Raw genomic sequence first — 12976 nt, forward strand, 5'->3', positions numbered from 1 at the left:
TGTTGAACGTTCTTTTGCCTTAGTTACCCAAGAGAGAGAAGGGGGGGGGGAATGAAAGAGAATTTTATCCAGTAAAAAAATTTTTTTCCTTTCTTTTTTTAACAGTGTTTCATACTTGGTTTTTAACTTTTTTCACACTGTTTCTTTAAATATGTGGACAGGTTTGAGGGAAGGCTAGAAAAAGTAACTCAACTGAAAAAGAAGAAAGAAAGAAAGAAAGAAAGAAAGAAAGAAAAATCAACCAGCTTTAAGGATAATACAGTTGGTATAATATAACACCTTACAGTGTTTTTGCATCTCCCTTGACATCAAAATAGAAAGATAGGGCAGAAAAAAACATATAATCCTGCTAGACTCCCACATATAGAGCTAAACTTTGGAAGGCAGGTTATCCCAAGAGATTTTGCCTCTCAGATGCTAATGGTTAAAGTATACTCCACTGAAAACAGAGAGAGGAAGGGGTGTTGCCGTCTTTGTAACTCTCCTGGTTTTATCACAAATCTTAGCTATAAAGACAAGCCATCAAGGTGACATTTGCTTGCAGCTTTGCTTTTTTCAGTGTATACAAAGGAGAAAAGATTATGTCTCCCACCCACCTTCTGCAAATGTTAACATCATATTTTTAATCCCGTTTTAAAGATTTCCATAGCTTCATTTCACATCCTCAGTCCTAGTAATTTGTATGAATTTGCAATGATTAGCACCTGAGACTCATCAATGGATCTTTGGCTTTACACATATATTCCTTGGGAACACAGAGCTAAAAGAGTCAGGGTGGTGTACTAGCTTATGTAGCTAAAGCCAGAACAATTCCAGTTAAAACCGCACTGGGTGACCTTGCGCCAGTCACATTCCATCTGCCTAATCTACCTCACAGGGTTGTTGTGAGAACAAAATGCCGAGGGCATGGACCCCAGCTTGAGCTCCTCAGAGAAAGGGCAGGATTAAGATGTAATAAATAAGATCAGAAAATACAAGCCCAAATGAAATTACTCCAGAGATTATTCTTTTAAACATTCTTAGTTTGAAAGCCAATATTGTGATTTTCAGAGCATTATACCTGGCTGGTTTAAAACTGGGTCAACCATTTCCAGTGTGTTTGGTCTCTTGGCTTTGACTTAACACTCTCTTGGGAGGTTTCCAGCTCTACCAGTCAAAAGGAATTGTGCAGCTTTTCCAGCTTTTCATCCTTAACAGGCTTTTTTGGGTGATACGAAAGATGCAAGAAGCAATGGAAAAACAGGAGGGGGCAACAAATGAAAGATACTGTCTGGACCTGCCAAAAAATTCAAGGCAGGACAATTTTGCCCCCAAAATGCCTCATTTGGTAGTGTCCTCTTGCTGACAGAGTGACAAAACTACAGTTCCTGTTTTTAAGTACCTTACATTCTACCGATACATGCGGGTTTTCATAGCAAACTTTTTTTGCCACCTTCAGATTCAGCCTACAGTGAATGAGCAAAGATTTTTTAAAAAAATCCAAATTCCAATCTATATCCATATTAGAAATGTGAATCAGGTCAACAGATTTCCAGTTGATTTCAGCTAACGTCAAGTCACAGCATGCATTGTGAATCACAGCATACACATAAGCCTTTGGAACAAAGCCAGGGAGGCTTACAGATGGAAAAAAAAAGTTACTAACTCTGTGTTAAGTGATAAGTATTCATTTAAAAATGTCATCTTCTCAGTCACCCTTCCCCAAATGGTGCCCTCCAGATGTGTTTATTTTTATTTATTTTTATTTATTTATTACATTTATATCTCCCCTTTTTTCCTCTTGCAAGGAACCCAAGGTGGCTTACATGATCCTTCTCCTTTCCATTTTATACTCACAACAGCCCTGTGAGAAAGGTTGGCTGAGAGACAAGGACAGGCCCAAAGTCACCCAGTGAGCTTCATGGCCGAGAGGGAACCAGAACCCCTGTCTCCCGAGTCCCAATCCAACACTCTAACCACTACACCTCAGGGGATCTGTGTTGGACTACAACTCCCATCATCCACCAGTCAGCACAATCAATCAAGCCCAGTATTGTCTCCTCTGACTGACAGTGGTCTTTCCCATCAACCTGCTACCTGCAGTCCTTTTAACCAGAAATATCACAGATTGAATCTGGGACCTTTCTCCATGCAAAGCCTGCACTCTGGTGTAGTTTGCCCATCCTCTTCCTTGGGATTTCAAAAATTACTGGAAACCCCTCTTCCCTCCATTGTCTTGTTGTGTGGGAGGAATGATTGGTGGGATTTCGTTTGTTTTTTCATCTATCTGAGGACAGGACTGCGTCTGCTGGCTGAATTTCAATCACAGAGTAACTCCTAGAAGTTCCCAGAAAGCACACATGCTTTTCTTTCCATATGCCTGTTTTTCTATGTTTACACCTGAATGTGACAGCAGACATTTTGAAGCCTTCCAATATCTAGTCAAGGCTTTCAACCCCATATATTTATATCTCCTTCTTCCCAGACTTTTCTGAGGTTAAAAATTCCCTTTTCATGGAAAAAGAAAAACATTAAGGGTGTAATCCATGGCTGGATGGGGCATGCTGGTGGCTGTATGACTTTCTTCTGTTTAAACGTGCATGGGATTGCACCCTTAAAGCCTCTTCTAAGATGAAAGTGCCCTCAGGTGTTTACTTGACCTGCACCATTATGTCATGACAAGCTGTGCCACTGTTATAACTCTCTCTTCTACTCAACTGTTAAAGATACATGATGTTTGTCCTCCATTACATCTGATCACCTTCTCAGAAAAAAACACAAAGGCTGTGCCACATCAGTTTCCTGCAGCTTCTCTCTCTCTCTCCTTCAGGAAATCCATCATGTTTTTATCCATCTATCACTCATACCTTGTAAACTGCTAGCTGTACCTAGGGTCCACTCAAGAAAAATGCACATCACATCTTCCATTCTCTATTAACTGCCACAGACCCCAGCATTCCATCTTCCCCAAGTCCCACAGGAACAAACCTCAACAGCTTCTACACAAGCATATCCAGATCTCGCCAATATCCCAGCTCCTCCAAACCACCCTGACTTCCAAATGTCACAAAGAAGAACCCCAGATCCACCTAAAATGCCCTTCTTTTTTTTGTCTAACTGTTTTGAGGAATGATGGTGGAGAGTGTCATTGTGTCTCTGATGTAATGGTATGTGATCCCTGATTGTCCTTCCTCTTGACAATCAGGGATTAGCTCACATGTGCATGCTCCTCACTTGGTTACTGCAGCATCAAGTGACAACTTGAGCATGTGGACAAGTCAACACCACAGTCTTTCATAACACTTTGCCTCAGATAAATGGCTTTTTAAGTGCAGTCAATACACAGACATTCAGGGCCAACTCATCACATGTTGAGTAATCAGATGATGGACATGCCCATGTGAACCAGCTCATTGCACAATCAGAAAGCATAGGCCCACTGTATAGTATTTATAAGGTTTGTTGGAAGTGGAGCAATTGGTTTGGGTGAAGATGCCTCTTCTTGGAAGTCCTGATGTGGAAAGAAATAGTAAGGGTTTAGCAATAAGCATAAATAGATCAATACCTCTTTGCCGGATTTCTCAATCTCCACTGTCACTGTGGTATGGTTCTTGTGCTCCTGGAACATGCAGAGATAACAGATGCAGACCTGGTCTGTCTGGCAAAAGAGCTCCATCGTCTTGCCATGCACAGGGCATTTTCTGGCTTCAAAGTCCTTGATGGGATCCAGAAGTTGGTGATCTCGGAAAGCGGCTCCTTCCAAGTGGGGCTTCAGGTGGACCTCACAGAAGCTGGCTTGACACACCAGGCAGGACTTCACAGCCTTCTGCTTGTTGTCGATGCAGGAGTCACAAAGGACTTCTTCCAGATTCACCCGGGGCCTTGCATTAGACCCTCTATTGACCCTGTTGTAGTTGGTTCTCTTGGCCTCTCCTGATTCCCCAAGGGAGAGTGTAGGTTTCCTTAGATCTGCAATCTGCCCAACAGAATACAGTGGCTTTTTTGCATCCACTTCATTGACAAAGGTTTTCTTCGTTTCCACATTGTATAGGGTCTTCCTCAGATCCCCTCTCTCTGGGAAGGAAATTTGGGACCTCCGGGTTTCCCCTAGCTGCATAGTGGAGAAAGTTGGCTTTTTGGCCTCCCCCGAATCTATATTAAAGTAGGTTGACCTCTTCTCATCAGATGATTCAACAAACTGAATAATTGGCCTCTTCCAGTCGCCGGCAGAGTAGATTGAATTTTTGAGCTGGCCTGTCTCCAGCGAGGGGCTGGCATTGTTTTTATTGGCATCTTTCTCCCCCCGATTTGGGCTAGTGGATTTCTTCCCTTCTTCTCCCTCCTTCTTAGGAGAAGTGGGGGTCTTCACTTCCTCTTGCTTTCCTGTGGTCCCATTTGCCCTTGCTGTCTCCATTCTGTCACCTTTTCTCCAGCCTTGGCTCTTTGCTTACTCCCTCGTAACCTAGCTCCTGTCAGGAAATGGTCAGATTTCAGCCTAGCTTTCCTTTTTCACAGAAGCAGGCACCCTTGCTGGCTGTTCTCCCAGCAAGGAATGGAAGAGGAATACAGGCAAAGCTTTACCTAAATGCCACACCTGGAAAATGGGGAGGAGAAGAAAGACACCTGAATTATAGTGGGCAGAGCCAAAGAAAGAGAGAGGGGGAGAGGGGGAGAGAGAGAGAGAGAGAGAGAGAGAGAGAGAGAGAGAGAGAGATGTTACAAAAGGTATCAAGAGATCCAACCGCATAGTTAATTATACAAGTCAGCCCACACCCAAAACATTCTTGTCTAACCAGGTTTGGGAATGAAGAGCTGTTTGTGTGTCACTTTTTCTTTTTCAAAAATAATTTTCATTAAGTGGCAGCAACCAGTTTTGCTACCTATTTCGAAAATAGTTACCTGCTGACAGCATGAGTGGAATGACCTTTTCTAAGGCATGGGCACAATTAGCCAGAGAGTGTAAGGTATGCAATGTGGGTTTCAGCAAGTGGGTCACTTACACACACATGAGCCATTAGACTTGCAATGAAAATTAATGCAAAGAATCAGAAATCAGCTGCCATACATCGGGAACTAGGGAAGAGAGACCCTGAAGGAGTTAAAAGCTGTACAGAGCCATCAGAGTTCTCAATGAGGCCTAAAAAACAGAAAATAATGGTAGTGGGGTTTTTTGCAGGCTTTTAAGCACCACTTCTGGCATTATTCTTTGAAGACTTGCACTTTGACATTCATCTAGTTTACCTAAAAGAGGGTAGAATTGCAAAATACTATACACTTTCCATTTAAGAGGGAGAGAGAAAAGATAGTTCTAGTGATGGCAGAAATATCTTCGCCTAGCCTTCACAAAGAGCACCTGTGAGGATTCATGCTGCTTGTGCTGGTCATGGGGGTACAGAGCTGTGACATTCCATGAACCAGACTTAGACTAACCACCCTGCCTGTTTATTCCTGTTGACTGTAGACACCACACACACACACACACACACACACACACACTTGTTTATCTGAACACCTAATTATCCAAAGGCTTTTAATTGCTACCAGGGCATTTCAATAAATAAAGCTATTGTGTGTATCTGTGTTTTTAATTTTCCACATTACGGTTTCATTACCTGTACACAGGAGCCCTGCCCAGCTCTTTTTGGGAAGCACGGGATATACACTATTTTTTCAAAACACGGGTCATTAAAACATTTTTTTAAAAAAAACAACAAGTGTTATGTATGACTTTATATCCTTGGCTTCATTTTTCTTTGCTCAGTGCTTCTTGGGCTGAGGTGATCTCTTAAGACAATAGCCTCGAGGGAACTTGAGACGATTAAAGAATGTTCTAAGGTGGGGTTTTGTGTTCTCAGATGTACGGAGAGAAATATGCAGGGCTTTGTTTTCCCCAAGTTAAGATTAACACTTTAGGTAGGATAGCAAGGACTGCAAGTAGCCACCCACTGAACTCTGGAAAAAAAATAGTGGCCAAGTGCTCAAGCCAGGGGTGCGGGCTTTATGCCCCTGGGGGCTCCAGACCCCTCCAAGCCTAACGAAGGTTCAGGTGGGCAACCATTTATGGGGCCAGTGTGGTGTAGTGGCTAGAGTGTTGGACTGGGCATTGGGAGATCCGGGTTCTAGTCCTCATTCAGCCATGGAAGCTCCCTGTGTGACTTTGGGCCAGTCACAGACTCTCAGTCCAACCTACTTCACAGGGTTGTTGTTGTGAGGATAAAATGGAGAGGAGGAGGAGGACTATGTATGCATTCCTTGGGTTCCTTAAGGAGGAAAAAAGGCGGGATATAAATGTAATCAATCAATCATTTTCCTTGTTATGAAGCAATGGGGTTGTGGGGGGTTTTGTAATATTGTCTGTTAATTTAAAAATACACAAGTTAAAAGACCAAAGGAGGAGCTCTGCTGGATCAGGCCAAAGGTTCATCTAGTGGAGCATTCTGCTTCCCACAGAAGCCCACCAGATATCGCCAAGAAGTCCACCATCAAGCAGTTCCACAAATAAGAATGTGTAGTGTGAAAAGGGACTTCCTTTTGTCTGTCCTGAATCTACCGCCAACCAATTTCATTGGATGACCCCTTGTTCCAGTATATCAGGGAAGAAGAAAAACTTCTCTCTATCCACTTTCCCCACACGGTGCCTAATTTTACAAGCCTCTATCATGTCACTTCCCCCTTCATGGATCACTGCCTTGTTGTGGTGAAGGGGCTTGCATAACTCAGTGAAGCCATAAGCTATGCCGTGCAGGGCCACCCAAGACGGACAGGTCATGGCAGAGAGTTCTGACAAAATGTGGTCCACTGGAGAAGGAAATGGCAACCCACTCCAGTATTCTTGCCAAGAAAACCCCATGGAACATATCACAAGGCTAAAAGAGATGACACCAGAAGATGAGCCCCTCAGGTCGGAAGGTGTCCAATATACTACTGGGGAAGAGCAGAGGGTATTTCCAAGTAGCACCAGAAAGAGTGAAGCGGCTGGGCCAAAGCCGAAAGGACACTCAGCTGTGGATGTGTCTGGTGGTGAAAAGAAAATCCGATGCTGTAAAGAACAATATTGTTTAGGAACCTGGAATGTCAGATCAATGAATCAAGGTAAGTTGGAGGTGGTCAAACATGAGATGGCAAGATTGAACATCGACATCTTGGGAATCAGTGAACTAAAATGGACAGGCATGGGCGAATTTAATTCAGGTGACCATCATATCTACTATTGTGGGCAAGAATCCCTTAGAAGAAATGGAGTAGCACTCATAGTCAACAAAAGGGTGGGAAAAGCAGTACTGGGGTACAATCTTTAAAAACGATAGAATGATCTCAGTACGAATCCAAGGCAAACCATTCAACAACACAGTAATTCAAGTCTATGCCCCAACCACTGATGCCGAAGAAGCTGAGGTTGATCGGTTCTATGAAGGCCTACAACACCTTCTAGAACTAACACCAAAAAAAGATGTCCTCTTCATCATAGGGGATTGGAATGCTAAAGTAGGAAGTCAAGAAATCACCAGGATAACAGGCAGGCATGGCCTTGGTGTACAAAATGAAGCAGGACAAAGGCTAATAGAGTTTTGCCAAGAGAACACGCTGATCATAGCAAACACTCTTTTCCAACAGCACAAGAGATGACTCTACACATGGACATCACCAGATGGTCAATATCGAAATCAGATTGATTAGGTCCTTTGCAGCTAAAGATGGAGAAGCTCTATACAGTCAGTCAAAACAAGACCTGGAGCTGACTGTGGCTCAGATCATGAGCTTCTTGTTGCAAAATTTCGCCTTAAATTGAAGAATGTAGGGAAAACCGCTAAACCATTCAGGTATGACCTAAATCATATCCCTTATGAATGCACAGTGGAGGTGAGGAATAGATTTCAGGGATTAGACCTGATAGACAGAGTGCCTGAGGAACTATGGGCGGAGGTCCGTAACATTGTTCAGGAGGCAGCAACGAAATCCATCCCCAAGAAAAAGAAATGCAAGAAAGCCAAGTGGCTGTCCGATGAGGCTTTACAAGTAGCTGAGGAAAGAAGGGAAGTGAAAAGCAAGGGAGAAAGGGGAAGATATATCCAACTGAATGCAGAGTTCCAGAGAATAGCAAGGAGAGACAAGAAGGCCTTCTTAAATGAACAATGCAAGGAAATCGAGGAAAACAACAGAATGGGAAAGACTAGAGATCTCTTCAAGAAAATTGGAGATTTCAAGGGAACGTTTTGTGCAAAGACTGGCATGATAAAGGACAAAGAAGGCAGGGACCTAACAGAAGCAGATGAGATTGAGAAGAGGTGGAAAGAATACACAGAAGAACTATACAGGAAAGATCTTAATGTCCCTGATAGCCATGATAGTGCAGTCACTGAACTTGAGCCGGACATCCTCGAGAGTGAAGTCAAGTGGGCCTTAGGAAGCATTAGTAACAACAAAGCTAGCGGAGATGACAGTATTCCAGCTGAGCTATTTAAAATCCTAAAAGACGATGCTGTTAAAGTGCTGCATTCAATATGCCAACAAATTTGGAACACTCAACAATGGCCGCAAGAGTGGAAAAGGTCAGTTTACATTCCAATTCCAAAGAAGGGCAATGCCAAAGAGTGTTCAAACTACTGCACAATTGCGCTCATTTCACATGCCAGCAAGGTGATGCTCAAAATCCTACAAGCTAGGCTTCAGCAGTATGTGAACCGAGAACTACCGGAAGTACAAGCTGGGTTTCGAAGAGGCAGAGGAACTAGAGATCAAACCGCCAACATTCGCTGCATCATGGAGAAAGCAAGAGAATTCCAGAAAAACGTCTATTTCTGCTTCATTGACTATGCTAAAGCCTTTGATTGTGTGGATCACAACAAACTGTGGCAAATTCTGAAAGTGATGGGAGTACCAGACCACCTTACCTGTCTCCTGAGAAACCTGTACGAGGGTCAAGAAGCAACAGTAAGAATCAGACATGGAACAACCGATTGGTTCAAAATTGGGAAAGGAGTACGACAAGGCTGCATATGCTTATTTAACTGATATGCAGAGTACATCATGAGAAATGCTGGGTTGGATGAATCAGAGGTCGGAATTAAGATTGCTGGGAGAATTATCAACAACCTCCAATATGCAGACGATACCACCCTAATGGCAGAAAGCGAAGAGGATCTCAAGAGCCTCTTGTTGAGGGTGAAAGAGGAGAGTGCAAAAGCTGGTTTGAAACTCAACATTAAAAAAACTAAGATCATGGCATCTGGCCCTATCACTTCCTGGCATATAGAAGGGGAAGAAATGGAAGCAGTGACAGATTTTACTTTCTTGGGCTCCAAAATCACCGCAGATGGTGACTGTAGCCATGAAATTAAAAGACGCTTGCTCCTTGGGAGGAAAGCTATGGCAAACCTAGACAGCATAGTAAGAAGCAGAGACATCACCTTGCCAACAAAGGTCCGCATAATCAAAGCTATGGTTTTCCCAGTAGTAATGTATGGCTGTGAGAGCTGGACTATAAGGAAGGCTGAGCACCAAAGAATTGATGCTTTTGAACTGTGGTGCTGGAGAAGACTCTTACGAGTCCCCTGGACTGCAAGGAGGTCCAATCAGTCCATCCTGAAGGAAATCAACCCTGAGTGCTCATTGGAAGGACAGATACTGAAGCTGAAGCTCCAATATTTTGGCCACCTAATACGAAGAGAAAACTCTCTGGAAAAGACCCTGATGCTGGGAAAGACTGAAGGCAAAAGGAGAAGGGGACGGCAGAGGATGAGATGGCTAGATAGCATCACCGATGCAATGAATATGAACTTGAGCACGCTCCGGGAGAGAGCGCAGGACAGGAAGGCCTGGCGTGCTCTGGTCCATGGGGTCACAAAGAGTCGGACACGACTGAACAACTGAACAACAACAACAACAATCATGTCACTTCACTGTCATCTCCCCCCGCCCTTAGCATTTCCTCATATAGAAAGTCTTCTGCCCTCCTGATCATTTTGGTTGCCCTTTTCTGCACCTTTTGTGCAGGGAAAGCTGGCAAACAGACAGAAAAATGCCATTAGCGTTTGAAGCAATGTCAGTCGTCCCCCCCCCCCAAAGCCAGCTGCATGCAGGCGTTGCAGTTTCTGAACCATTCTGCTTTTGCTGGCCATATTTTCAACTGCAAAATTATTCCTTCCATCCCTGCTGCTGGATGGTAGATGTGAGCCTGAGCTGCATTCTTAGTTCTAGGAATATCAGCAATGCCCATAAGCACACACCTTTTTAAGATATACAAAAGCTTTTGGAGATTATCAGTTTTTCACTTGACGCAACACAATAATGTTTTTCTCACAGTGTCATTCTTGCACCACCTTCCCCCAAAATGCAAATTCTGCATCTTGCAATAAAAGATGCAAATCAATGGTATGTGTGTGCAGATTGTCATGGATTTAACCTCTGCTGAGTTTTATCAGGCTATAGTAAGAACATAACAACATCAGAAGAGCCATGCTGGATCAGACCAAGGGTCCATCTAGTCCTGTCGTCTGTTTTTAGGAAATGTTTGGCTGCCAGTTATCTATGCTGATGTAAACACTTCAGACAAAGTGTACACCAGAAATTGTTGCAGGTTGGGTTAATTTTTGAGGTTTTATAATAAGAATTGGTAAGGGGGAAATCTTTAGATCAATTTTCCATTTTATTAAATAATCTCAATATTCTCAATAAAATGTAAGATCAAAATCCAACCATGTAGGCTAAAACCATAGTTGTAAGAAATGCATAAACTTCAAAAATATTAATAGGTTTTTTTTAAGACAGTATTTCTTAATATTCCCTGTTATCAAAGGTTTCACTTTAAAAGGAAAGCTCTTTAAGTTCCATGTTTCTTACCCAGCTCTGGATAGGCTGTGCAGCTGATAGGTACACAGACTTTGCTAGCTTCTAGTAAAGTAACAGAAATGTCCCAAACATCAGAGCATATTTATACACGTTCTACAGCACTACTTCAGTGTTGACTATGCCATACATATGAGCTCAGTCTCAGCTCCTCAAAAAGTCCAACAAGATTAAAACACACAAAAAGAGGTTTAAGGTAAACGTATATCTTTCAGGCGAGACAAGACTGATTCTGAATCCTATATTTGAGAAAACAACTCCCATCTCAAAATTTATTACTTAAAACCTACTTGTATAAACTTTCCTAAACATCCATATATCAGGTTTTATAGTGTGTATAGTATAAAATGTATACCCTATACAATATTTATTGTCTATTAATTATCAACGATTAACTGATAAGGTACACCTTTATCCTTGAGTAATAAAGTAATAAAAAGTTTTACAACCCAACACTCTTCAGATAAACATTACCACCGAATGTTAACTTTTACAGCTCTTAATTCCTCAAATATCCCTTGACACCAGCTGATGGGCATTAATTCTGCATCCTTCCTTAGATATTATCCAGACCACTTTGCCAAATATTTCTTGATATCAGTTATCCACAATTTGTTATTTACCTGTTGGTGCCTTCTCTCTTTAATAAAATCACTACTTTACTTGCTTATATGTCCAAATTCTTACATATGTATCATTAAGCATTTCCAGCTGACATTTTATAAAAATACATCTTGTATGGCTTTGAGAGAGGTGGGTTAGCAATTTCTCAGTAGCCTTCCCTGCAATTCCAGTGAAGCTAAACTCAGCTATTTCCTAGAAATATGTCACCAAGGGTACTTACTTTGCATACAAGTGGGTCGGTTTGCATTTAAATTCAGTGCTTAGCTCTCGCTCTCTCTCTCTTTTTTTTTTTTGCCAAATTTGGACTAGGTTGGTGTCTTGGGGAGGGTAAAGAAGAGAGACCCTTTTTGCATTAGAGCTTAGAGTTGCCACTCCAGCTACATCCAAGAGATCATCCCTGCCCCTTTAACATCTCCAAAGTGCTAAGATAAGATGCAAGTGGTTCAGGTTCCATCTGGCTGCTCCATTGGTCCTTTCACCCACCCTTCTCATCACCTACTGTGAGGAACAAGCCTAAAGTCATAAGAACATCAGAAGAGCCATGCTGGATCAGACCAAGGGTCCATCTAATCCAGCATTCTGTTCACATTGTGGCCAACCAGCTGTCGACCAGGAAACCACAAGCAGAACACAACTGCAACAGCACCCTCCCACCCATGTTCCACAGCAACTGGTGTACACAAGCATACTGCCTCTGATACTGGAGTTAGCACATAGCCATCAGGACTAGTAGCCACTGATAGCCTTCTCCTCCAGGAATTTATCTAACTCCCTTTTAAAGTCATCCAAATTGGTGGCCATCACTACATCTTGTGGTAGTGACTTCCATAGTTTAACTATGACCAGTGTGCTACAGAAAGTAGGGAAGGAGTTTGAGCAAAGGGACCAGTAGAGCAGTTAGTTAAGAAGTGCAGTGGCTAAGGCTGCAATCCTGTACCCATTGACCTGGCAGACAGCCCCCCTGAATTCAATGAGACTTACTTCTGAGTAGGCATGTGTAAGATTGGAAATATCCTCCTGCTGTGTTAGGGCTTTGGACAAGACAAGTGTCATCTCTGGCTTACCAGAACTTTTCAGAGACTCTCCCTCCATATTTTCAACTTTAACACCTGAAGAACTATCTGGCTAGGCCATACCAAATCTCCCTGTTGCCCAGCACTCTGCCTCCAGCGGTCGTCAGCCGGATGGCCCAGGAAAGCCCCCAAGCTGGGCATGAGAAAGATGGCCAAGATCTATTGTTTGACCTTAGAGTCTGGCACTCAAAGGCATCCTGCCTTTCCAAACAGAAGTTTCTTTGGTCACTACAATGACTAATAGCCATTGATCATAGTGCTGAACCAAAGCAGGGGGCACATTTTTGTCAAACGTTTTTTCTCCACCTGAAACATGTGCCCCATTTCTGCAAACAGGGTGTGAATCTGTCTGCAAGGCACAGGTAAGAGGGAACATGTTCCTCTTGCTTAAGCACTTGGGCCAGTGTTTATTCCCCTGGTTCTTTTGTGCATATCTGACCATGTGCAGAAGACCC

The 12976-nt window shown here is 42.9% G+C and overlaps 1 protein-coding gene across 2 annotated transcripts in view; it reads right to left on the minus strand.

Annotated features, from left to right (window-relative positions):
• The window catches only part of TRIM29 (tripartite motif containing 29), a 50358-nt gene extending 45634 nt beyond the window's left edge, over positions 1-4724 (minus strand). Inside the window, exon 1 of one of the 2 annotated variants that reach the window (XM_084803581.1) lies at positions 3545-4724. In XM_084803581.1, the coding sequence (XP_084659707.1) occupies positions 3545-4393 (849 nt within the window). In that variant the 5' untranslated portion in view covers positions 4394-4724. The remainder of the gene's footprint in view (positions 1-3544) is intronic. The other variant, XM_084803582.1, reaches the window with a different exon arrangement.
• Between the last annotated feature and the right edge of the window lie 8252 nt (positions 4725-12976).

The sequence above is a fragment of the Heloderma suspectum genome, chromosome 6 (assembly GCF_057233095.1).
Source record: "Heloderma suspectum isolate Gila_16-S chromosome 6, 16-S_ref, whole genome shotgun sequence".
Taxonomy (NCBI): domain Eukaryota; kingdom Metazoa; phylum Chordata; class Lepidosauria; order Squamata; family Helodermatidae; genus Heloderma; species Heloderma suspectum.